General features: G+C 36.9%; 1 protein-coding gene across 1 annotated transcript in view; it reads left to right on the top strand.

The window, feature by feature from the left end:
• The window catches only part of LOC121186812 (rho guanine nucleotide exchange factor 26-like), a 51303-nt gene that overhangs the window by 4942 nt on the left and 22504 nt on the right, over positions 1-23857 (top strand). The window contains exons 5-12 of the mRNA XM_041045612.1: positions 542-598; positions 946-1106; positions 4232-4384; positions 4570-4699; positions 5258-5332; positions 5581-5670; positions 6248-6402; positions 11481-11690. Coding sequence (XP_040901546.1) covers positions 542-598; positions 946-1106; positions 4232-4384; positions 4570-4699; positions 5258-5332; positions 5581-5670; positions 6248-6402; positions 11481-11690 — 1031 coding nt within the window. The remainder of the gene's footprint in view (positions 1-541; positions 599-945; positions 1107-4231; positions 4385-4569; positions 4700-5257; positions 5333-5580; positions 5671-6247; positions 6403-11480; positions 11691-23857) is intronic.

Genomic DNA, 23857 nt, shown 5'->3' with positions numbered 1-23857 from the left:
GTTTTTTTTTATTTTTTTATTTGACCTCACCTTCAGTCTAAAAAGCCACCGGCTGATTAATTCAATAGCTCTCCACACCCCATCCATTCCAAAAGATTGCTTTGTTTCAGTGTTATTCAAATATCTCTGGACCTAATCTCGCCAGCCACATACCAACACTCACATACACTTTGCGTTTAACCATATGCTTTCGGCCAGTTTACACTTTCAAAATGAGAACTGTCCATTTTACTCATATAATTTTGTGGACAAATTTCCTATTTCTGCAGTTGCCCCATGCCTCTTTATTCAGTGGGGATCTTTGTTTTCCTGTTTTCTACAACTTCTTCATTGGCTCCCCATTCAGTGTGGTATGCAAAGTGCTCCTTTCTTTGTGTGGGGACAACACTGGCACACAGACACACACACACACCCGTTTTATAAATGCAACTGGCCCTTGGCCATGTAAAAATCTCAGTCAGACATGTGTGACTTTGTATTCAAATCTTTTTATGACTTTTAAAATCATGCAGATTTTTGACAAAGTGTGTTTTCTGTGTAGGTAAAGAAAAGTGGATTGTCTGACCGGATGAGTCAGGAGGAACGCAAAAGACAAGAGGTAGGAATCATATTTTACACCTTGTTTGGTTCAAAGTGAGAAGAATCTAATCACACATGGGAGTATAGCTGTCCATTTGGTGTCCCCTAGACCAATAAAAATCCATTTAAGGAGTACAGCAGGAAACATGCATCATTGACTATATCTTTAAAGTGAATGCAGGGTAAAGGGGAGGAGAAAGACATTAAATTAAAATAAATATTTAGCTGAATCCATGTTATATTAAGAATAACAAGACTGATGAATTGATTGACTGATTGATGAAAGTGCTTAGATGTGCATGGGAAAGTTGCATGTGGTGAACGAAAAGAGCAAACTCACTTTTTCCCTCTCTTGTCTGTCCTTAGGCCATTTTTGAGGTGATCTCGTCAGAGCACTCTTATCTCCACAGTCTGGAGATTCTGATCCGCATGTTCAAGAATTCTGCAGAGCTCAGCGAGGCCATGACCAAGACTGAACACCACCACCTCTTCTCCAACATTGCTGACGTCTGTGAGGCTAGTAAAAAGTAAGTGTATGCTCGAGCTGTAATGCGCAGCTTTTGTAGGCAGAAGTATTATCAGATGTACATTGTTACGCGTCTTCATGTTTGATTCTCTGTGTGTATGTTTATTGAATTGTTTTGATGTTGAGGATCTACAGTACATGATGGTTTTTACATGCTGTTTGCTATTTTTAGGCTTCACTTACTTTGTCAGTGTGTCAGTGTTTGTGGTTTTTGGTTTTGGCTAATGAGCTGGATAATTTTCTTACTTAACTGCACTTAACATCTGGTAGACCACACTCATTCCATGCGAGGTGTGTCTGTAAACACTATTTACTGTATGTTGATACCATTCTTTCAGCCTTCTTTCTACCTTAAATCAGTGTTGTTTTCAGGGTATGAGGGACTGTGGATACACTGCAGTGAGCTGTTTTCTGGTTGAGAGTGTAGATAAGGTCATGTGATGATAGACAGAAAAGAGAGTCTGAGAAGAAATGAGCAAATTAAGTGAAACAATAAGGAGCAACAATAAAAAGCAGCCTGAATGTGTCAGTATTTTGCCTGTTTTTAAAGGTGAGTACTTGTAAATGCAAAGGCCAAAATTCTCTGTTATAAGCCCTCTGAGCCTACCTGTCCATCATGATTTATAGTGCATGTATGAGGACTGTTTAATGGCATTCATGGCCAGGTAACCATGGACTTCCAAGGAGCTCATAAACTGATGGAAACACTCATGCATGAGAGGCCATGAAAGTTGAGAATGGTGAAAACTGTGCTGCCTCAACAGTTACTGTGCTGGACCAGGCACCATTATTTCTACAAATGATTGACAGGAGAGTTTCTGACCCTGAATGTTCGTTCTCAGGGGCGTATGTGAAGTTATTTTTTGATATGGCATAATATCTCCAGAGCTTTCCTTGATCACTGTTCATTATGATAATAGCCTCAAGTTCAACTATAATTCTGTTCAGTTTGTGAATTCTGTCTGGTTAGTATTCATTATGATACCAGTGTCAACCTTTGCTCTGGAGTAACATCATTACAGCAGTCTCATGTCCTTAGAAATCACTGTTTACAGTGGGTTGTCTACAAGCCTGCTATAGGGACTGCTGACTACACTTATGCCTTTGTTGAGACCACATTTAGTCCACAACTTAAAGGCTCTTAGCATTTTCCCTCCCTTAGTCCTGATTTGACAAAACCCCTCTCTGCAAACAGGTTGTAATGAAAGTCTTGAGGTTATCCCACAAAATGGAGATAAGATCACAACTAAAACAATGGAATGTTTCGCAGCCTGGTCAGGTGATTGTTACCTGCTACAGAAAAGCCAAGTCAAATGCAGCAAGTGTTCTGAACATGTAAACCTTGTGCTCTAATTTTGAAGTGTGACCTCTTGCAGGAACCTCTGTGATAATAAATCAAAGCGTGAAATGAGGTTAAGTTAGCCTTTTTCCGTTGCCAGGCATGTAAGTTTACCCAGGGCTGGAAAATGAAAGGGTGAAAAGCCTGTTAAAGACCATTTACTGGCTAGTTTATCATGGCTGTCTCAGTGAAGATGTGTCTGTGCATACATGCAAACCATTCATTGCTTTCCTGGTGCAACTGTTCATGACATTTGCTCAAGGATTCCATGTCAGGATTGCAGCCCTGTCCTCAGAGGGAATGATTTGTAGAAAGCAGCTACTACAGATATTACCCCTTACATTCTGCAGGTACATGTGGATTGACAGGACAGTATCTGTACACTTATTTACACCTAAATCCCACTTTGCATGAAGAGGGATACCTGTAAATTCTTCAACAATTCCTTCCTGTGTTCAGACCTGCTGCAACCCATCTCACGCCCCCTTCTCATTCCTATACGCAGGCCACACGCATTAATGCGATACTTTGCCCTCCACACCTAAATACTCAGACTCACGTAGCTCCGGGGAGGTGGAGGGTAAAGAGACGTAAGGGCAGCAGATATAATGTGGCCTGCCGCACTGGTCAAACAAGATGTTTTACCTGGAACGGATTGTCGGGCTTTGAGTTTTAACCTCTCAAAGAAAGCAGCAGAATTTCGCTCCACCTGCAGACTCCTTTGTAGTCTATGTGTGATTATAAGTGGGAACCCTGTTGAGCATTTTATGTGCAGGTGTGTTACTGATAGTATTTCACTTGCAGCCTTGGGATATGACATACCTCATTCATTACCATAACATACTTTATAATTTTAACAACATACTTAAACTGTGACGGAGAGCTTATCCCTAACAGCTACTACATTTTGTATTCATCAGTATGTGCTGGTAGAACTCTTTCATTTTCATTTATAATTCTTGGTCAGCAGTCCAATTCTGGGCACTTCCTTTTTTTTCAACGCCCTGATTTAACTCCTGTCCTTTGACCTCTTCTCTCATGACAGCATGCTGTTAGTGGGGTCAGTGCGTTTTGCCCCAGGGGGGAGCACAGCCTGAACTTGAGCAGCCTTGACCTGTTAATGCTTGGAATACACCTTTAAGACATGGGCCAGAGGACAGGGCAATGTGTGTGTGTGTGTTTTCTGTTATCCTGTGTGCTTATGCCCTCATTAGAAAGGTTACAGTTCAAAGGGCACGGGGTCAGGCATGGACACAAGGCTACATGGTCACGAGAAGTATTGTTTCCCATAGACAGAAATAGCACAGTGTCTGAGTGGAGTAGGTAGAGATGGGGCTCAGTAAAGGGCATAAGAGGTGCTTTTGCAGATGAGCCCAAACTCGGTCCAGTCAGTCAAGGTCAGCGTCCTGTGTCTGTGAAACACTTTCCTGTTTGTCACCTTGGATCGCCCATGCAAAAACACTTATTCTCTTGAAGCTGGACATGTGGCGTGCTGTTAAACTGGCCATCTGGTGGTGCTCAGGAAGAGGAAGAGCCTCTGTGTTATGGTTAATGGTGGACTATGTCTATTTTAAGAGGCGGCCAGTTCCTCTTTTGTGATCTCACGGCAGGTTTAGAAGAAAGGTGTTGGTAGTGCTTCCTGCCTTCCTGACTTTGTATCAGTCATTATATCCTATATTTTCCCTAGTGTGGGATGTCTCATGATTTGATGCTTCTGGTTCAAGCTGTTGCCATGTCCAGGATAAATCTGTGACACACCAAACCCTTTGTTTTCGTCCCGTGCCCAGGTTCTTTAAGGAATTGGAGGAAAGACACCAACAGAACATAGTGATCGACGACATCAGCGACATTGTCTGCAGGCATGCTCAGTCAAACTTTGACCCTTACGTCACATACTGCTCCAATGAGGTCTACCAGCAGAGAACCCTGCAGAGGCTGGTGTGAGTGACCGAGCAAATACACAAACAGATGTTCTTATCATATCGCTCGTGGATTTGATCCAACATAACTGTTCTGACATTTAAGCCAGGGAGTCTTCTTCCCATTCATTTTTTTCCTCTTTCTCTTTGTGTCATCAGTCTCTTCTCTTTCTGAACACCCAGTCTCCCTCCATCCTGCCTTGCAGGTCCAAGAATCCAGCTTTTAAGGAGGTGCTCACCAGGATAGAGGGCCACCCAGACTGCAGGAACCTCCCCATGATCTCCTTCCTCATCCTGCCCATGCAGAGGATCACTCGTCTGCCCCTGCTCATGGATGTGAGTGCACTGAAGACATAGAGTAGCACAAGCTTTGGAATTAGAAGACTTTGACTCTTATGCAACAGCTTGTTTATTCATACTGCCCTGACTAATTCTACATAGGGTGTGTTCTAACCTCACAGATCTTTGGGTGACCTCATATCATCCCTTAATAATCCTAAGTGATTTAACTTCTCCTCATTCTTCCCTTTAATGTTTTTTTTTCTTCTTCAGTTTCATGTTTCCCTTGGCACCATATTATTCTATCCCTACTGCGCCTTCCGCTCTTCCTCTCTCGTGCTCTACTTTCATTCTCCTCCCATCTTCCGTCAGTTTCTCCCAAGGGACTCTGGGTTTTATACTTGTAAACTCAGAGGGTTGTGGATCCTGAGAAAGTTTGGTTTCAGTTCATTTCTTCCCACAGTGCCTTTAGGCATCAATATTTTACAGGCTTCTGATACTGTAGTGTGCATGCGTGCAATGAATTGTTGTGGGTTTTTGTGCGTGAATGTGTTTTATGGGTTTTTTTTTTAAGTTCCATGTAACTGATTTGCGCTCTGACTCCCTGTGTTGCAGACAATTTGTCAGAAGACACCTAAAGACTCAGCACAATATGAAGAGTGCAAGACGGCTTTACAAGCAGTCAGCAAGGTCAGTGGGTTTAAGGGAGTAAAGATGAAATGGTCCACACCTCATTCTGGATTTTATGTTTTTATATTTTCATCAATTTTCACCTTCATACATATTTATATTTCCCTAGAGTCTCCTCATAGTATAGGGATGTTATGCCTTAAGAATCTTGCTTTAGCTGCATGAGAGTATTCATTGTTGTTCAGTTGATCAGTCACTGTGATTAACAGATACTGTGTGTGTGTGTGTGTGTGTGTGTGTGTGAGCAGGTGGTAAGAAAGTGTAATGAAGGAGCTCGCACAATGGAGAGAACAGAAATGATGTATACCATCAATTCTCAGCTGGAGTTCAAGATTAAGGTACGGGCATGGTGTTAAAGACATCAGACTGATACACATTTCCATCTTGGATGGTATTTCTTTCGAAACATAATTCTGGTTAAGAACTGACATGAACAACTTCAAAGTAAAAGTCTGACATTTTGGGAAATGCGCTGATTTGCTGTCTTGCAGAATGTTATCTAACTCCCAGCAACAAAGCAAATAAGGATATTTCCGAAAATGTCAAACTATTCCCTTAAATATCTATTAATCACCTTTGTAAAAAAATAAAGCTTCATGTAGTAATACAATGACGTGCACACATGCAGACGCAACAATACAAGGGGTGCACACCGCTGTCACTTACTTGGCGAGTATCGATACAGGCTTGGCAGGCTCAAGTGTGTTTAAATAGTGTGGGAAATAGCTGTTGGCACATTTGGGATTCACAGATGTCTCGTGAACATATTCTCAGTCTGCATAGCCAGCTGTTCACGCACAAATTCTGATTTAGAATTTCCTGACAGCACCAGCATTTTAAAAATACTTTTATTTGGTTAGATTTATTGTCCTTTCCTGTTCCTCACATCTCTTTCTTGTTCTTCTCCTCCTCCAGCCTTTCCCCTTGGTCTCATCCTCCAGGTGGATGGTAAAGAGAGGAGAGCTGAAAGCCTTTGCGGAGGACAACAGCCTCTTCCTCAAGCGAACATCACGGCAACAGGTCTATTTCTTCCTTTTCAACGACGTCCTCATTGTCACCAAGAAGAAGAGGTGAGCAAGGGAACTGTTGGGCAGTGTAGGTAGTCTCTGTGTTGGCTTTGCTCATTACTCACCTGTTCTGACATGTTGAGTGTGAAAGTGTAACCATAATCTCTTGGTTTTCACTGCGTGTGGCTGAGACCCTGAGTACAGGGCTTGTGGCATTGTTCTCTTGTTTTAACTTGTCCTTGGAACTGAGCCTTTTCAGAGGGCAAAACAGTGAGGTCCAAAAAGAACAAATGAAACAATGGAAATACACGAAACAACAATGATAACAATAGTGTCACAGCCACAGTGTGAAGTCATTGTCAGGAGGGTTGTGGAAGAATTTTCAACAGTTAAGAGGGATCGGCACCTGCAGATACACTGTACAATTACACTGGCTTTCCACACATCCCTTCATGGGTGTGTTTATTAAACTGAACAGGTGTAGTTATCTGAACCTACCGCGACTTGGCACAGTGAATGCAAGCTTGTTTTTTTTTTATATTGTTTTGAATGTTGTCAAGGTTTCAACATGTCCTGGTGCCATGAATCATCTCAAGCTAGTAGACCTGTTCATTGTCAGCCCCGTCTGTCAGTCTGCTTTTTCCCCTCCTGTTTCCTCTAGTTTTAGGCAACACCATGAAGCAAGCCATAAAGAGGACTTTCTTGAAATTATGTGGTTTTCATTTGCGTGTGTGTAGTGTACATGCACAAGTGTGTCTGTACCAAAAAGAATCCCTTCCCGTCCATCTCCCTCTGTGTCTGGAACTGATTGTCCTGCCACTCGCAGACTCAGAATTCCTTAGAATCATTTAAAAAAAAAAAAAAAGAAAGAAAAGAAACATTCCAGATGATATTTTTCTGGGAATCTGATCCGGGACGGCAGACTCCAGCAGACTCCTGTGTTTGGAAGAGGGATTTGGGAAAGGGAGTACTCCGGAATCGACATGTGTATTTGTGCGTGTGTGCACATTTGAACGGGAGAAGCTGTTATAATATTGGTTTGTACTGTGGGGAGCACTGGAGCCCTGCTGTGGCACGCTACTCTACTGAACTCCATCTGCAGTAATCATAACAAAAACACACCAGGGGTACACAAGGCTAGCCAGGCACCGCCAGGTCACAAACCCTTCTAGACATAATGGTATAATGGCTCTTTCCCTTGTCATTATGACTTGGAGTGTGTGGGGGGATTGCGTACAAGCAGCTAACTTCATGTTTTTGCCAAACGCACTGTTATGTGCTGGAATCCTTTCGCTTTCTTTTGTAGGAATACCATGAAAACCAGAAGGAGGGGGTGGAAAGGTCAAGGCAACCGCATTTACACAGTAGAGAAAAACATACCTGTGACCTTAGGACGTTTTCACTTTTACAGGCCCATATTTCTTAATAAGTTGGACAATGAGAGCACATGTTTGTGCGTGTGCGTGTGAATCCTAAAATGCTGTCTGTGGTTGGGGCTTTTAGCTGAAAATAAATTTAGTATTGTCTCAGCTTAAATGAAATGATTTCAGATCTCTTAAAAAGTCTGCATCAGTTCAGCTTTGAGCAATTTTGAATGATAAAGGTTGCAAATCTATTTTGATAAGTTATTTTGTTATGTTAAACAAAGTTTAACATTTTAGTTTTTCCAATATTCATGTTGCATACTGATGTAAATTAAATCTCTGGGTTTTGAAAAGCACAAAACAGGACATTTGAACGCTTCGGTTTGGGCTCAGATAAACTGTGATGAACTTTTGTAACTTATTTCTGACAGTTAATAGACCACAGTCGATTAGTTGAAAGAATGATTATCAGATTGACAAGATTAAAAGTATTTAAGAACTAAAAAAAAAAAAAAAAAAGTTTACATTTAAACATAAACCTCTGACTGTTTGTTTTACATACTTCGTATTGTTTTGTTCATTGCCATTTGCTTATTTTAGAAAGGAGTGGAGATAAAACTTTCAATAAGAGATTTGTTAAACTCCAAGCTTAACAGATCTGCTTATTTTATCAACTTCAAACTGGATCCAAGAAGAAACTGGCTGTTGTAAACCATCTCCATGTCAGACTGGGCTATTGTCACGCAGTGGGGGAAAAGTGTTGATCTGCTGCACTCTGGCTAACAGGAACACTTACATAACACTGAGTCCACACCAGCTGGCTCCTCTCTCATCTTCACTTCCCCCCTTTTTCCTGTGTGATGTTGGGCATCATCTAAACATTCAGTATTGTTGAGGCTGAAGTTTCCATCTCTCTCTTTTCTTTTTTTTCTCTCTTCGTCCTCTCCCCTTCATTTTTGGTAGTCGTGACCTTGTGACTTTTTTGTCTGTCCTATCTTTGCGCGTGTATGCGTGCAAGTCTATAATCCCAACACTTTCTTTTCTAGTTTCTTTTTTCCCCCTCCTTCTGTTTGTTAGACTACGCCTTAGTTTCAACACGCCCACTTTGCAACAGAACATTATGCTTTCAGCATGTGTGGTTATGTGAATGCGTGCACGCTTGACTTGGAGCCCTATCTCAACATCTCTCTGAGGATTTGTGTTAGTTCTGCTTGTGTGTTGGAGAACTGCTTGTACACTAGTAAGACGGTAGCTGGCACAGATGTGATGACGTGTGGTAGATGCCTGCGTTATCTCTAATAGTGGAGTTATTTTCATACCAGCAAGGCTGTGTGTTTGTTTTTGAGTAAGTAGCTGGTGTGAGGGCCAAACACTAGATAGGGTTTCTTTCTCCTTCTATTTCAGTTTTTAATGCCTCTCTTCCATGTTTCAACATAGGATTTCTCAACTGTTTCCCACCTTCATTCCTCTATTTAGCAATAATCAACACGTCACACCCACCAGCAAACATGCGAAAACTTACCCCGCAAACATGCAGATTCCTCACCCATCGCATTTCCAGTGTCATGTAAATGGCACTCCAGGCATTTTACCTGTAGGGCTGTCAGGAGCTAAAACGCTGACAACCCGAAAATCCTACTGACAAAAGGATTCTTATTTAACCACCAAGCAATATTTTAGATTATGTCTTATTCTAGGAAATCATCTCATATTCTCATATTCAGGGGTTCAAGCTAATCATGGAGACAAATTAATTGACTGTAATATATAAAGGTGTTTTCAAAGTATTATATGTACAGTTTAAACAGTTTTTAAGGGTTACAAATGCCCTAGAAATTGAACAAAAACCATCCCTGAATTTCAAACTTTTCTTTTAATCTTTATTTCAGTCCAGTTATCCTGAAGCACAGAGCTGTTAGTCACAGGTTTACTGCATGTAGCATCTTTTCTTGCATTTTCGATCACTTCCTGTCCTCTCCCTCTTTCTTGTTCATTCCCAATGCTTTTATCTGACTTGTCCTTCCATGTGCTTTCTTTTTCCTCCTTTAAGAAGTCTAATTGGTTGTGGGCAACAGGCTTTAACTTGATATAATGGTAGACAATAGGGGTTGAGGGGGAACAGTTGAGCCTTGTTGAGAACCTTCCAACTGTAACTGGATTCTGCAGCTATGATCTGGGGTCCAGGGCTTATGTGTGTATAAGCGAAAGAGTGTGACAGTGAGACATGGACAGATGCTCTGTTCACTACTGTTTGTTTAATTGCAACCTTTGTCCTTTGTGTCTGTGTCCTTAATAGATATGCTGGCTTAAAAGTATCTACTTCCTTTCCAGTAGCTTCTCAGTTTGACTGGAGTTTCGGTCTCGGGCTGATAAAACACAAGGGCTGGACTTAAGCTCCTGTTCTTTAGAGCAGTATGAAAACACACACATTTTCTCGAGGTTCAGTGCTATGTTAGAGGTAGCATGTTTCACAATTAGCTCCAGATGTTCCTAACTAACTGCGTGTACTGCTAGACACAGGGTCATGCTCAGGTAAAGTTACTCATGGGAAATGTAGGCATGTACGAAAGAAACCAGAGGACAGCTGATTTAGTGTAAGGACAGGTAGACAGCTGAATATTTGGACGTTTGACTGGCACAGACTATGAGACATAGTCTTGATTTATTAATGCAGATGAATTTGATTAGCCACACAGTCTTTAGCCTCTCAGGGGTTGAATAGCTGAGGTACCAGGAAACTAGATCTCTACTGAAAACAATTTGATGTGTCAGGGGGGATTGGATGGATCGTGTAGCAGGTATACAATCATCAGAATATATCTTTTTCATATGTAATTTTGTACTCAGTTATTATTTCATTTGCTTTAAATTGATTGGTCACTGGAAAAAAAATAATGTGTTGCCATGACAGCCATTAGTTTCATTCACACACTAATCTTTATAAACATTTTGATTCAGTTTAATACTGGAAAAACAAAGTAACAACAACATAGTATATTTAAGGTAAAACTTTAAGGATTGAAGGGCACGTTACACAAATCCCACAGGATCTATTTGGGAACAGAAAGGCTCTAAGAAAATTCGTTTAAAAAGGTGGAATGAAAAGCAGCCTTTTCTTAAATGATATTAATGTTTGTCTAAAAGGTGAAAAAAGGTAGAGAAAAGCAGCTGAATCCACATTATGTTTGAATACCAACCTGCCAAAAGAGTATCTGAATATCTGTATTTTAGACCAATCCCTCATGATATTTATATCTCACTCAAAGTAAACCCAGTTTCAGTTTTATCTTGAAATTACAAAATGAAAAATGTACGTCTGTTTTGTTTTTTGCATCTTTATCTAACTGCATTGACTGGTGGGATACAGTTCCAGGAGTTGTGTTTTGAAGTGAGTTAATTTGACTGTCAAATTCAGTTTTCTGTATCTTAACACACAGTTCATACATATGTACAGCTATTTGTATACATGGTGTACTGTGTACACTGCACATTTCCATGTAAAAATGATTTTGTTGGTTGTTCCATGACAGGAAAGTGAGTGTCTTTTACTGTAGCTTCACAACTGAAGCTGCAGTAAAGATCCAAAATAGCAGCCTTTCACTCACAGGTCCACTTTACACATTTCAAGGCCTCCATCACCAAAACTTCTGTCAATCATCAAAAGAAATGTGATTTAATCTCAGCGGAATTGAGTGGTCACTGAAATGAAAGCTGTTGTACCTGTATCTACACGAATTGAAACATTATTAAGCCTTACGTTCTCTGTTTTCTTGTCAGTGAGGAGAGTTACACTGTTATAGACTACGCTCTGAGGAACCAGATCTGGGTGGGTTCCTGCCAGGCTGAGGATCTCAACCTGTCACCGGTCAAAAGCACCACCAGCATGCTTAGCTCCCGACAAGCCGGCGCCAACCACCTTTTCCGTCTGCGTTTCCGTAGCAACCACTCCGGAGAAAAGGTGCCCATGATCCTGGGGACGGAGCTGCTGTGAGTGCTTTATTTTTTAACCTTTGTCCCTCTTAATTGGGCTGTTTTTGTTTCACTTGTGTTCAGTTACAGATTTACGAGATCTGCCGTTAAGAAACCGCTGAATCATTTTTTTCCTCTGACAAAACATCACTCCTACATCTTTTTTTATATACAGTGTATATATTAGTAGGCCAGGATACTCTAAAGTTTTTTTCCATGGCTGAATACTCCGGCTCAGAACCTTCTCTCTTCCATGAAACAGATTCCTGCCCTCTCTCTTTACATTTGTGTGCTTTAATATGCTTTTTAACTTGAAGTAAGAAAATCCCTTCATCCCTCTCTCCTTTGCTCTTATTTCTTAGTCTGAATTATTACAGGTCACAGGGATATTTTGTTACATCTTTTCTCAAGAGCCTGGCTGTTCTTGTTTATGTGACCTAGAAAATGAAGTTTATTATTCCATTATACAGTCATATACTGTCTGTAGTCGCACTGTAACGCATACCGGCTGTACCAGATAATTGTTTTGTTGACTGAGTGTCTGACAACCCAACCGTCTATTCTAGGAAAGTAACTTCCTTTGTTTGAAGTCTGTTGGTTGTAGCTGAAATGTGTTGCATGTGCAGTGAATGATTACTCACACATCTGACCTAGAAATACATTCAGCATTCAGTCGTTTTGGAGTTCCTAAGTCCCTTTAAGTTCGTGCCTGTAACTGTACGGGTAAACCTCAAAGCACCCCCCCGCAAAAAAAAAAAAAATCTCTCTCTCTTTGTACAGCAAACAAAGTTGTTTAGATAGATTATATAATCCGCACAAACAAAGGTGATCAGTCATATATTGGGCTTCATACAGGGTGTATTTGTTCTAGTTAGCACATTCACACACGTACACAAATATGCTCACAGACACACACATACACTTAGTTTTCACTGTAATTATTTGCCGTGGTTCAAAGCTTTGTAATGGAGTGTTTTCATATGCACAGGGCCTGTTCCTCCTCATTCCTGTGTAGTTAGAGAACCTCCTTCTTTATTCTCATTACAGAAGCTGTGGTTTTCAGCTCCACTGTACAAAACACTGCCTTGAAATGGCTCTGAACTTGGCTAAAGCCTTTTTCTGCTGTTTTTCTCAAGTCAGCCAAATGTTCCATAATTAAATATTGCATTATTTTGTGGCTAAAATTGTAAAGATTTAAATCAAATTTAAATTTTGATTGAAGCTCAGCACAGGGCACAGGTGAGAGTACAACTGCAACAGTTAGTCATTACGCCAGTCTACAGCGAATTAATCAGTAACAGTTTTGAGAATGGATTATTGGTTTTAATTCAGCTGGTCTCAGCTCCTCAAATGTGAAACCTTTCTAGTTTCTGTATCCATCTGTCTTCTATGATTGTAAATTGAACATTTTCAGGTTTTTGGACCGCTGCTAAGACAGAGCAATACATTTGAAGATGTCACACTGGACTTTTGAAAATTGTTATGGAAAATTTACAGACCAAATAAGTAAATAAGAAAATACTTGCTTATTGCAACCAGATGGAAATATGTGAAAGTGTGAAGACGGCAGTCAGTAGTGCTTTTATGAAAAGAAATTTGTCATGTAATACCCACTCTCTCCCCCAACTGTCCTGTCTCTCTTCTTCCTATCACTGTCAAAATAAAGGCAAAAAGAAACAAAACCTTAATATATGATCTTTACTCAGTCCTAATGAATTGAAATATTTGAAAAATCACACACATCTCCACTGTCCAATCTTGTGTTCAAAACTAGTTTCCTAGTGTGGGCCGCTCATATTAGTTGCTGCGCTGTTAAAGCTAGACAAAGTGACTGCAGTAATAATGTTAAGTGTGACTGCTCTGGGCCTGTGTTGGTGACATGAGTTAAATCTAATGCCCACTGAGCTTTTAGATACTGCCCATGTTTACATGTGTGGGTCTCCTTGTCTAACTGCCCTCCCTGTCTAGTGGAAAGCCCCTAGACTCCCTCCTTTGATGGCTTGGGTTTGGGGCCCTCGGCTGAGATGTAATGATGTGTGTGTGTGCACAGGGTGCTGCACTCCACTCATTGTAGTACTGAATGAGCTGAGGAGAGGGGACCCTGGTAACCATCCATTGTTACAGCAGTTGCTAGGCATTGTTTAAGCTGTTGCCTAGCAGCGGCCCATTGTTAAATGGGCAGTTTCCCACGACTATCCCTCCTCCCGCCCTTCTACTTCACTCTCCCCGACTCTTCTTCACAGTCCCTTGTCTCATCTTTTAGACAGCAGCCAGTGTCTGCTCTTTGTTTTTGATGACCAGAGAATAACTTCCTCTTCCTCCGGCCATTCATTACACTTTAGTGATCTAACCCGACATGACACACAGAATTGGTGTTACATTCGCTAGCCTATTTTGGTCCTCTATCAGAGTTAAACGAAGTAAAGACGACAGATGCTGAGTATTGAGGCATTCTCGAAAATTGCTGTAAGGCTGGACATTATCCTGGTTAGAACTAATGGTTTGCTTCATTATAGAATAAGCTTTTACTTTTACTACTTTTTACTGCATTACTTTTATTACTTTATATTTCTGGTCACTCATTAGGTCTATAAAATGTCAAAAATGACAAAAAAAAGTTCAAGAGACCCAGGTGACATTACAATTGCTTGTTTTGATGGAGCAACAGTCTAATACACCTGCAGCTTTTCATCACCGATTGATCTGTGACTCTTCCGCCCTCCCAATTGATCAATTTATTTAGTCAATAAAATGCCAGAAAACTGTGAAAGAGTCCCTAACAGTTTTTCAGAGTAGGTAGGTGTTGAGTTTAAATTGCTTGCAAATTGCAAACATATTGAATATGCAATAAAAGAAAACCTAGTAAAGCATCAAATCTTGACATTTGAGAAGCTGGATCTAGAAAATGTTTGGCTTCTTTTTTTTCTTTATAAATGACTTAAACAGCTAATTTATTGTCACATTTGGTGATTCTTTTTCTGACCAACCCTTTCATCCCAGTGAAGAGGTTGTGTAGTGCTGTAGTAAAGCTAGATTAAAGCTGCAAGCAGTGATGGGTGGGCCCTCGCACCCCTTGCGAGCCGCTGGAGTCGCAGCCAGCGCAGCCACGCACAAGGGTCCTCTTCTCCCCAGAAAAGCACAGCAGTATACAGCAACAGAAAAGATATGGCCCCCTCCCAGCGGGGGGCGCTATGAGTGTATCATCATATGAGCATATAAATGAGTTGAGAGTGTGAAGGTCATCCTGATTATCTGTGCAGAGCAAACATGTAATTTGGTTTAATGGACAGTGTGTTATTTGTAAATTACTTAGCATTTAGTGTTGTTTAAAGTTTGTGCAGACATTTCAACTACATGAAAAATACACATTTCCTATAACCAGTAGTTTGCGCTGTTTGTGTATCATGATATCAGTACATCAATCTGTTCTGAATCACATGATTAACATGACTGTAAAGTTTGATCTACATTGGATGAAGTATGTGGGAGTTAGAGGCACAAATACATGCATTTCCTGTGTTGGCGAAGGGTCAATTTCGTGTCGGCGCCACAGCCAGACCATGTAACCCAGACCAAAGCTTTTCACAACTTTTAGTTGACAAAGAAATTTTCAGCATTACCATTCTCCTAGGACGAGTTCGCTGTACAAGCTGTGCGAAACGCAGAATGGTGGCATTTTTCCAAAATGGGAAAAGTCTGGTGAGATTTTGAGCATGTTCAGGGGGTCAAATTAACCGACAACGCGGTGGGAGAAAAATAAAATCGGAGGAGAGTAATAATAATCCCTTCACTTACAATAGGGCTTTGCACAAATTTCGTGGTTGGGCCCTAATAAAAAAGGTCATAGTAAAGGAAGGCTTCAAAATCAGCCAAAAAAAGTCATACTTTAGAATGGCCTCAAAATGTAAAGAAAAAAAAACATCATAGTAAGGCTTAAAAATCGGCCAGAAAAAGTCATACTTTAGAATGGCCTCAAAATATGCCAAAAAATGTCACACTAAAGTAAGGCTTCAAAATCAGCCAAAAAAAGTCATACGTTCCAACGATCTGAAAATGTCATGAAAAACGTCATAGTATAATAAGCCTTACAAAATCGGGCAAAAAAAAGTAATACTTTAGTATGGTATCAAAATTTAATAAAAAAACGTCATAGTATAGTAAAGATTCAAAAACAGTAATACTTTAGAACGGCCTCAAAATATGTATATAATTTAGTAAGACCTCAAAATGTCATAAAAAACGTCATAGTATAATAAGGCTTAAAAATCGGCCAAAAAAAGTCAAATTTTAGTAAGATCTCAAAATATCATAAAAAATATCATACGGCCGTAAGGCGTCAAAATCGGCCAAAAAAAGTCATATTTTAGTAGGATCTCAAAATGTCATAAAAAACATCATAGTATAGTAAGGCGTCAAAATCGGCCAAGAAAAGTCATTTTTTATTTTGACCTCAAAATGTCATAAAAATGGTCATAGTATAGTAAGGCGTCAAAATTGGCCAAAAAAAGTCATTTTTTATTTTGACCTCAAAATGTCATAAAAATGGTCATAGTCAAGTAAGGCGTCAAAATCGGCCAAAAAAAGTCATTTTTTATTTTGACCTCAAAATGTCATACAAATGGTCATAGTATAGTAAGGCGTCAAAATTGGCCAAAAAAAGTCATTTTTTATTTTGACCTCAAAATGTCATAAAAAACATCATAGTATAGTTAGTCGTCAAAATCGGTCAAAAAAAGTCAAAAAAAATTTTTACCTCAAAATGTCATAAAAAACGTCATAGTATAGTAAGGCATCAAAATCGGCCAAAAAAAGTCAAAATTTTTTTTGACCTTAAAATGTGCCAAAAGACGTCATAGTATAGTAAGGCGTCAAAATCGGTCAAAAAAAGTCAAACATTTTTTTGACATTAAAATGTCATAAAAAACGTCATACTATAGTAAGGCTTCAAAATCGGCCAAAAAAGTCAAAAAAATTTTTGACCTCAAAATGTGCCAAAAAACATCATAGTACAATAAGGCGTCAAAATCGGTCAAAAAAAGTCAAAATTTTTTGGACCTCAAAATGTCATAAAAAACGTCATAGTATACTATGGCGTTTTTTTCGACCTCAAAATGTCATAAAAAACATCATAGTATAGTATGGCATTTTTTTCGGGCAAAAAAAGTCTAAATTTTTTTCGACCTCAAAATGTCATAAAAAACGTCATAGTATAGTATGGCGTTTTTTTCGGGAAAAAAAATTTAAAAATTTTTTCCACCTCAAAATGTCATAAAAAACGTCATAGTCAAGTAAGGCGTCAAAATCGGCCAAAAAAAGTCATTTTTTATTTTGACCTCAAAATGTCATACAAATGGTCATAGTATAGTAAGGCGTCAAAATTGGCCAAAAAAAGTCATTTTTTATTTTGACCTCAAAATGTCATAAAAAACATCATAGTATAGTTAGTCGTCAAAATCGGTCAAAAAAAGTCAAAAAAAATTTTTACCTCAAAATGTCATAAAAAACGTCATAGTATAGTAAGGCATCAAAATCGGCCAAAAAAAGTCAAAATTTTTTTTGACCTTAAAATGTGCCAAAAAACATCATAGTACAATAAGGCGTCAAAATCGGTCAAAAAAAGTCAAAATTTTTTCGACCTCAAAATGTCATAAAAAACGTCATAGTATACTATGGCGTTTTTTTCGACCTCAAAATGTCATAAAAAACATCATAGTATAGTATGGCGTTTTTTTCGGGCAAAAAAAGTCAAAAAAATTTTTCGACCTCAAAATGTCATAAAAAACGTCATAGTATAGTATGGCGTTTTTTTTTCGGGCAAAAAAAGGCAAAAATTTTTTCCACCTCAAAATGTCATAAAAAAACGTCATAGTATAGTAAGGTGTTTTTTTCAGGTAAAAAAAGTCAAAATTTTTTTCCACCTCAAAATGTCATAAAAAAACGTCATAGTATAGTAAGGCGTTTTTTTTCAGGTAAAAAAAGTCAAAATTTTTTTCCACCTCAAAATGTCATAAAAAAACGTCATAGTATAGTCAGGCGTCAAAATCGGACAAAAAAAGTCAAACATTTTTTCCACCTCAAAATGTCATAAAAAACATCATAGTATAGTATGGCATTTTTTTCGGGCAAAAAAAGTCTAAATTTTTTTCGACCTCAAAATGTCATAAAAAACGTCATAGTATAGTATGGCGTTTTTTTCGGGAAAAAAAATTAAAAAATTTTTTCCACCTCAAAATGTCATAAAAAACGTCATAGTATAGTATGGCGTTTTTTTCGGGCAAAAAAAGTCAAAAAATTTTTCCACCTCAAAATGTCATAAAAAACGTCATAGTATAGTATGGCGTTTTTTTCGGGCAAAAAAGGTCAAAAATTTTTTCCACCTCAAAATGTCATAAAAAACGTCATAGTATAGTATGGCGTTTTTTTCGGGCCAAAAAAGTCAAAAATTTTTTCCACCTCAAAATGTCATAAAAAACGTCATAGTATAGTATGGCGTTTTTTTCGGGCAAAAAAAGTCAAAAATTTTTTCCACCTCAAAATGTCATAAAAAACGTCATAGTATGGCGTTTTTTTCGGGCAAAAAAAGTCAAAAATTTTTTCGACCTCAAAATGTCATAAAAAACGTCATAGTATAGTATGGCGTTTTTTTCGGGCAAAAAAAGTCAAAAAATTTTTCCACCTCAAAATGTCATAAAAAACGTCATAGTATAGTATGGCGTTTTTTTCGGGCAAAAAAAGTCAAAAAAATTTTCGGCCTCAAAATGTCATAAAAAACATCATACTATAGTAAGGCGTCAAAATCAGTCAAAAAAAGTCAAAATTTTTTCCACCTCAAAATGTCATAAAAAAACGTCATAGTATAGTATGGCGTTTTTTTCGGGCAAAAAAAGTCAAAAAATTTTTCCACCTCAAAATGTCATAAAAAACGTCATAGTATAGTATGGCGTTTTTTTCGGGCAAAAAAAGTCAAAAAATTTTTCCACCTCAAAATGTCATAAAAAACGTCATAGTATAGTATGGCGTTTTTTTTCGGCCAAAAAAAGTCAAAAAATTTTTCGGCCTCAAAATGTCATAAAAAAAATCATACTATAGTAAGGCGTCAAAATCAGTCAAAAAAAGTCAACATGTTTTTGGACCTCAAAATGTCATAAAAAACGTCATAGTATAGTATAACGTTTTTTTCGGGCAAAAGAAGTCAAAATTTTTTTCCACCTCAAAATGTCATAAAAAACGTCATAGTATAGTATGGCGTTTTTTTTCGGGCAAAAAAAGTCAAAAAATTTTCGACCTCAAAATATCATAAAAAACGTCATAGTATAGTATGGCGTTTTTTTCGGGCAAAAAAAGTCAAAAATTTTTTCGACCTCAAAATGTCATAAAAAACGTCATAGTATAGTATGGCGTTTTTTTTTTCAGGCAAAAAAAGTCAAAAAATTTTTTCGACCTCAAAATGTCATAAAAAACGTCATAGTATAGTATGGCGTTTTTTTTTCGGGCAAAAAAAGTCAAAAATAGTATAGTCAAAAATAGTATAGTAAGGCGTCAATATCGGACAAAAAAAGTCAAAAATTTTTTCAACCTCAAAATGTCATAAAAAACGTCATAGTATAGTATGGCGTTTTTTTCGGGCAAAAAAAATCAAAAATTTTTTCAACCTCAAAATGTCATAAAAAACGTAATAGTATAGTATGGCGTTTTTTTCGGGCAAAAAAAGTCAAAAAATTTTTCCACCTCAAAATGTCATAAAAAACGTCATAGTATAGTAAGGCGTTTTTTTTCAGGTAAAAAAAGTCAAAATTTTTTTCCACCTCAAAATGTCATAAAAAAACGTCATAGTATAGTCAGGCGTCAAAATCGGACAAAAAAAGTCAAACATTTTTTCCACCTCAAAATGTCATAAAAAACATCATAGTATAGTATGGCATTTTTTTCGGGCAAAAAAAGTCTAAATTTTTTTCGACCTCAAAATGTCATAAAAAACGTCATAGTATAGTATGGCGTTTTTTTCGGGAAAAAAAATTAAAAAATTTTTTCCACCTCAAAATGTCATAAAAAACGTCATAGTATAGTATGGCGTTTTTTTCGGGCAAAAAAAGTCAAAAAATTTTTCCACCTCAAAATGTCATAAAAAACGTCATAGTATAGTATGGCGTTTTTTTCGGGCAAAAAAGGTCAAAAATTTTTTCCACCTCAAAATGTCATAAAAAACGTCATAGTATAGTATGGCGTTTTTTTCGGGCAAAAAAAGTCAAAAATTTTTTCCACCTCAAAATGTCATAAAAAACGTCATAGTATGGCGTTTTTTTCGGGCAAAAAAAGTCAAAAATTTTTTCGACCTCAAAATGTCATAAAAAACGTCATAGTATAGTATGGCGTTTTTTTCGGGCAAAAAAAGTCAAAAAAATTTTCGGCCTCAAAATGTCATAAAAAACATCATACTATAGTAAGGCGTCAAAATCAGTCAAAAAAAGTCAAAATTTTTTCCACCTCAAAATGTCATAAAAAAACGTCATAGTATAGTATGCCGTTTTTTTCGGGCAAAAAAAGTCAAAAAATTTTTCCACCTCAAAATGTCATAAAAAACGTCATAGTATAGTATGGCGTTTTTTTCGGGCAAAAAAAGTCAAAAAATTTTTCCACCTCAAAATGTCATAAAAAACGTCATAGTATAGTATGGCGTTTTTTTCGGGCAAAAAAAGTCAAAAATTTTTTCGACCTCAAAATGTCATAAAAAACGTCATAGTATAGTATGGCGTTTTTTTTTTTCGGGCAAAAAAAGTCAAAAAATTTTCGACCTCAAAATGTCATAAAAAACGTCATAGTATAGTATGGCGTTTTTTTCGGCCAAAAAAAGTCAACATTTTTTTCCACCTCAAAATGTCATAAAAAACATCATACTATAGTAAAGCGTCAAAATCAGTCAAAAAAAGTCAAAATTTTTTTGGACCTCAAAATGTCATAAAAAACGTCATAGTATAGTATGGCGTTTTTTTCGGCCAAAAAAAGTCACAAAAATTTTCCACCTCAAAATGTCATAAAAAACGGCATAGTATAGTAAGGCGTTTTTTTCGGCCAAAAAAAGTCAAAAAAATTTTCGGCCTCAAAATGTCATAAAAAACATCATACTATAGTAAGGCGTCAAAATCAGTCAAAAAAAGTCAAAATTTTTTTGGACCTCAAAATGTCATAAAAAACGTCATAGTATAGTATGACGTTTTTTTCGGGCAAAAAAAGTCAACATTTTTTTCCACCTCAAAATGTCATAAAAAACGTCATAGTATAGTATGGCGTTTTTTTCGGCCAAAAAAAGTCAACATTTTTTTCCACCTCAAAATGTCATAAAAAACGTCATAGTATAGCATGGCGTTTTTTTCGGGCAAAAAAAGTCAAAAAATTTTTCCACCTTAAAATGTCATAAAAAACGTCATAGTATAGTAGGGTGTCAAAATCGGACAAAAAAAGTCAAAAATTTTTTCGACCTCTAAATGTCATAAAAAACGTCATAGTATAGTATGGCGTTTTTTTCGGGCAAAAAAACTCAACATTTTTTTCCACCTCAAAATGTCATAAAAAACGTCATAGTATAGTATGGCGTTTTTTTCGGCCAAAAAAAGTCAAAAAAATTTTCGGCCTCAAAATGTCATGAAAAACATCATACTATAGTAAGGCGTCAAAATCAGTCAAAAAAAGTCAAAATTTTTTCCACCTCAAAATGTCATAAAAAAACGTCATAGTATAGTATGGCGTTTTTTTCGGGCAAAAAAAGTCAAAAAATTTTTCCACCTCAAAATGTCATAAAAAACGTCATAGTATAGTAAGGCGTTTTTTTCGGGCAAAAAAAGTCAAAAAATTTTTCGGCCTCAAAATGTCATAAAAAAAATCATACTATAGTAAGGCGTCAAAATCAGTCAAAAAAAGTCAAAATTTTTTTGGACCTCAAAATGTCATAAAAAACGTCATAGTATATTATAACGTTTTTTTCGGGCAAAAGAAGTCAAAATTTTTTTCCACCTCAAAATGTCATAAAAAACGTCATAGTATAGTATGGCGTTTTTTTCGGGCAAAAAAAGTCAAAAAAATTTTTGACCTCAGAATGTCATAAAAAACGTCATAGTATAGTATGGCGTTTTTTTCGGGCAAAAAAAGTCAAAAAATTTTTCAGCCTCAAAATGTCATAAAAAACATCATACTATAGTAAGGCTTCAAAATCGGCCAAAAAAAGTCAAAAATTTTTTCGACCTCAAAATGTCATAAAAGACGTCATAGTATAGTATGGCGTTTTTTTCGGGCAAAAAAAGTCAAAAAGTTTTTCCACCTCAAAATGTCATAAAAAACGTCATAGTATAGTATGGCGTTTTTTTCGGGCCAAAAAAGTCAAAAATTTTTTCCACCTCAAAATGTCATAAAAAACGTCATAGTATAGTATGGCGTTTTTTTCGGGCAAAAAAAGTCAAAAAATTTTTCGGCTTCAAAATGTCATAAAAAACATCATACTATAGTAAGCCGTCAAAATCAGTCAAAAAAAGTCAAAATTTTTTTGGACCTCAAAATGTCATAAAAAACGTCATAGTATAGTATGACGTTTTTTTCGTCATAGTATAGTATGACGTTTTTTTCGGGCAAAAAAAGTCAACATTTTTTTCCACCTCAAAATGTCATAAAAAACGTCATAGTATAGTATGGCGTTTTTTTCGGCCAAAAAAAGTCAAAAAATTTTTCGGCCTCAAAATGTCATAAAAAACATCATACTATAGTAAGGCGTCAAAATCAGTCAAAAAAAGTCAAAATTTTTTTGGACCTCAAAATGTCATAAAAAACGTCATAGTATAGTATGACGTTTTTTTCGGGCAAAAAAAGTCAACATTTTTTTCCACCTCAAAATGTCATAAAAAACGTCATAGTATAGTATGGCGTTTTTTTCGGCCAAAAAAAGTCAACATTTTTTTCCACCTCAAAATGTCATAAAAAACGTCATAGTATAGCATGGCGTTTTTTTCGGGCAAAAAAAGTCAAAAAATTTTTCCACCTTAAAATGTCATAAAAAACGTCATAGTATAGTAGGGTGTCAAAATCGGACAAAAAAAGTCAAAATTTTTTTCGACCTCTAAATGTCATAAAAAACGTCATAGTATAGTATGGCGTTTTTTTCGGGCAAAAAAAGTCAACCTTTTTTTCCACCTCAAAATGTCATAAAAAACGTCATAGTATAGTATGGCGTTTTTTTCAGCCAAAAAAAGTCAAAAAAATTTTCGGCCTCAAAATGTCATAAAAAACATCATACTATAGTAAGGCGTCAAAATCAGTCAAAAAAAGTCAAAATTTTTTCCACCTCAAAATGTCATAAAAAAACGTCATAGTATAGTATGGCGTTTTTTTCGGGCAAAAAAAGTCAAAAATTTTTTCGACCTCAAAATGTCATAAAAAACGTCATAGTATAGTATGCCGTTTTTTCGGGCAAAAAAAGTCAAAAATTTTTTCGACCTCAAAATGTCATAAAAAACGTCATACTGTAGTAAGGCGTCAAAATCGGTCAAAAAAAGTAAATTTTTTTCGACCTCAAAATGTCATAAAAAACGTCATAGTATAGTAAGGCGTCAAAATCGGACAAAAAAAGTCAAAATTTTTTTCCACCTCAAAATGTCATAAAAAACGTCATAGTATAGTAAGGCGTCAAAATCGGACAAAAAAAGTCAAAAAATTTTTCCAGCTCAAAATGTCATAAAAAACGTCATAGTATAGTAAGGCGTTTTTTTCGGGCAAAAAAATTCAACATTTTTTTCGACCTCAAAATGTCATAAAAAACGTCATGGTATAGTAGGGCGTCAAAATCGGACAAAAAAAGTCTACATTTTTTTCCACCTCAAAATGTCATAAAAAACGTCATAGTATAGTATGGCGTCTTTTTCGGGCGAAAAAAGTCAAAAAAATTTTTGACCTCAAAATATAAAAAACGTCATAGTATACTATGGCGTTTTTTTCAGGTAAAAAAAAAGTCAAAAATTTTTTTGACCTCAGAATGTCATAAAAAACGTCATAGTATAGTATGGCGTTTTTTTCGGGCAAAAAAAGTCAAAAAATTTTTCAGCTTCAAAATGTCATAAAAAACATCATACTATAGTAAGGCGTCAAAATCAGTCAAAAAAAGTCAAAATTTTTTTGGACCTCAAAATGTCATAAAAAACGTCATA

Source organism: Toxotes jaculatrix, chromosome 9 (genome assembly GCF_017976425.1).
Source record: "Toxotes jaculatrix isolate fToxJac2 chromosome 9, fToxJac2.pri, whole genome shotgun sequence".
Classification (NCBI taxonomy): domain Eukaryota; kingdom Metazoa; phylum Chordata; class Actinopteri; family Toxotidae; genus Toxotes; species Toxotes jaculatrix.
This window is presented reverse-complemented; position numbering and strand designations above follow the sequence as displayed.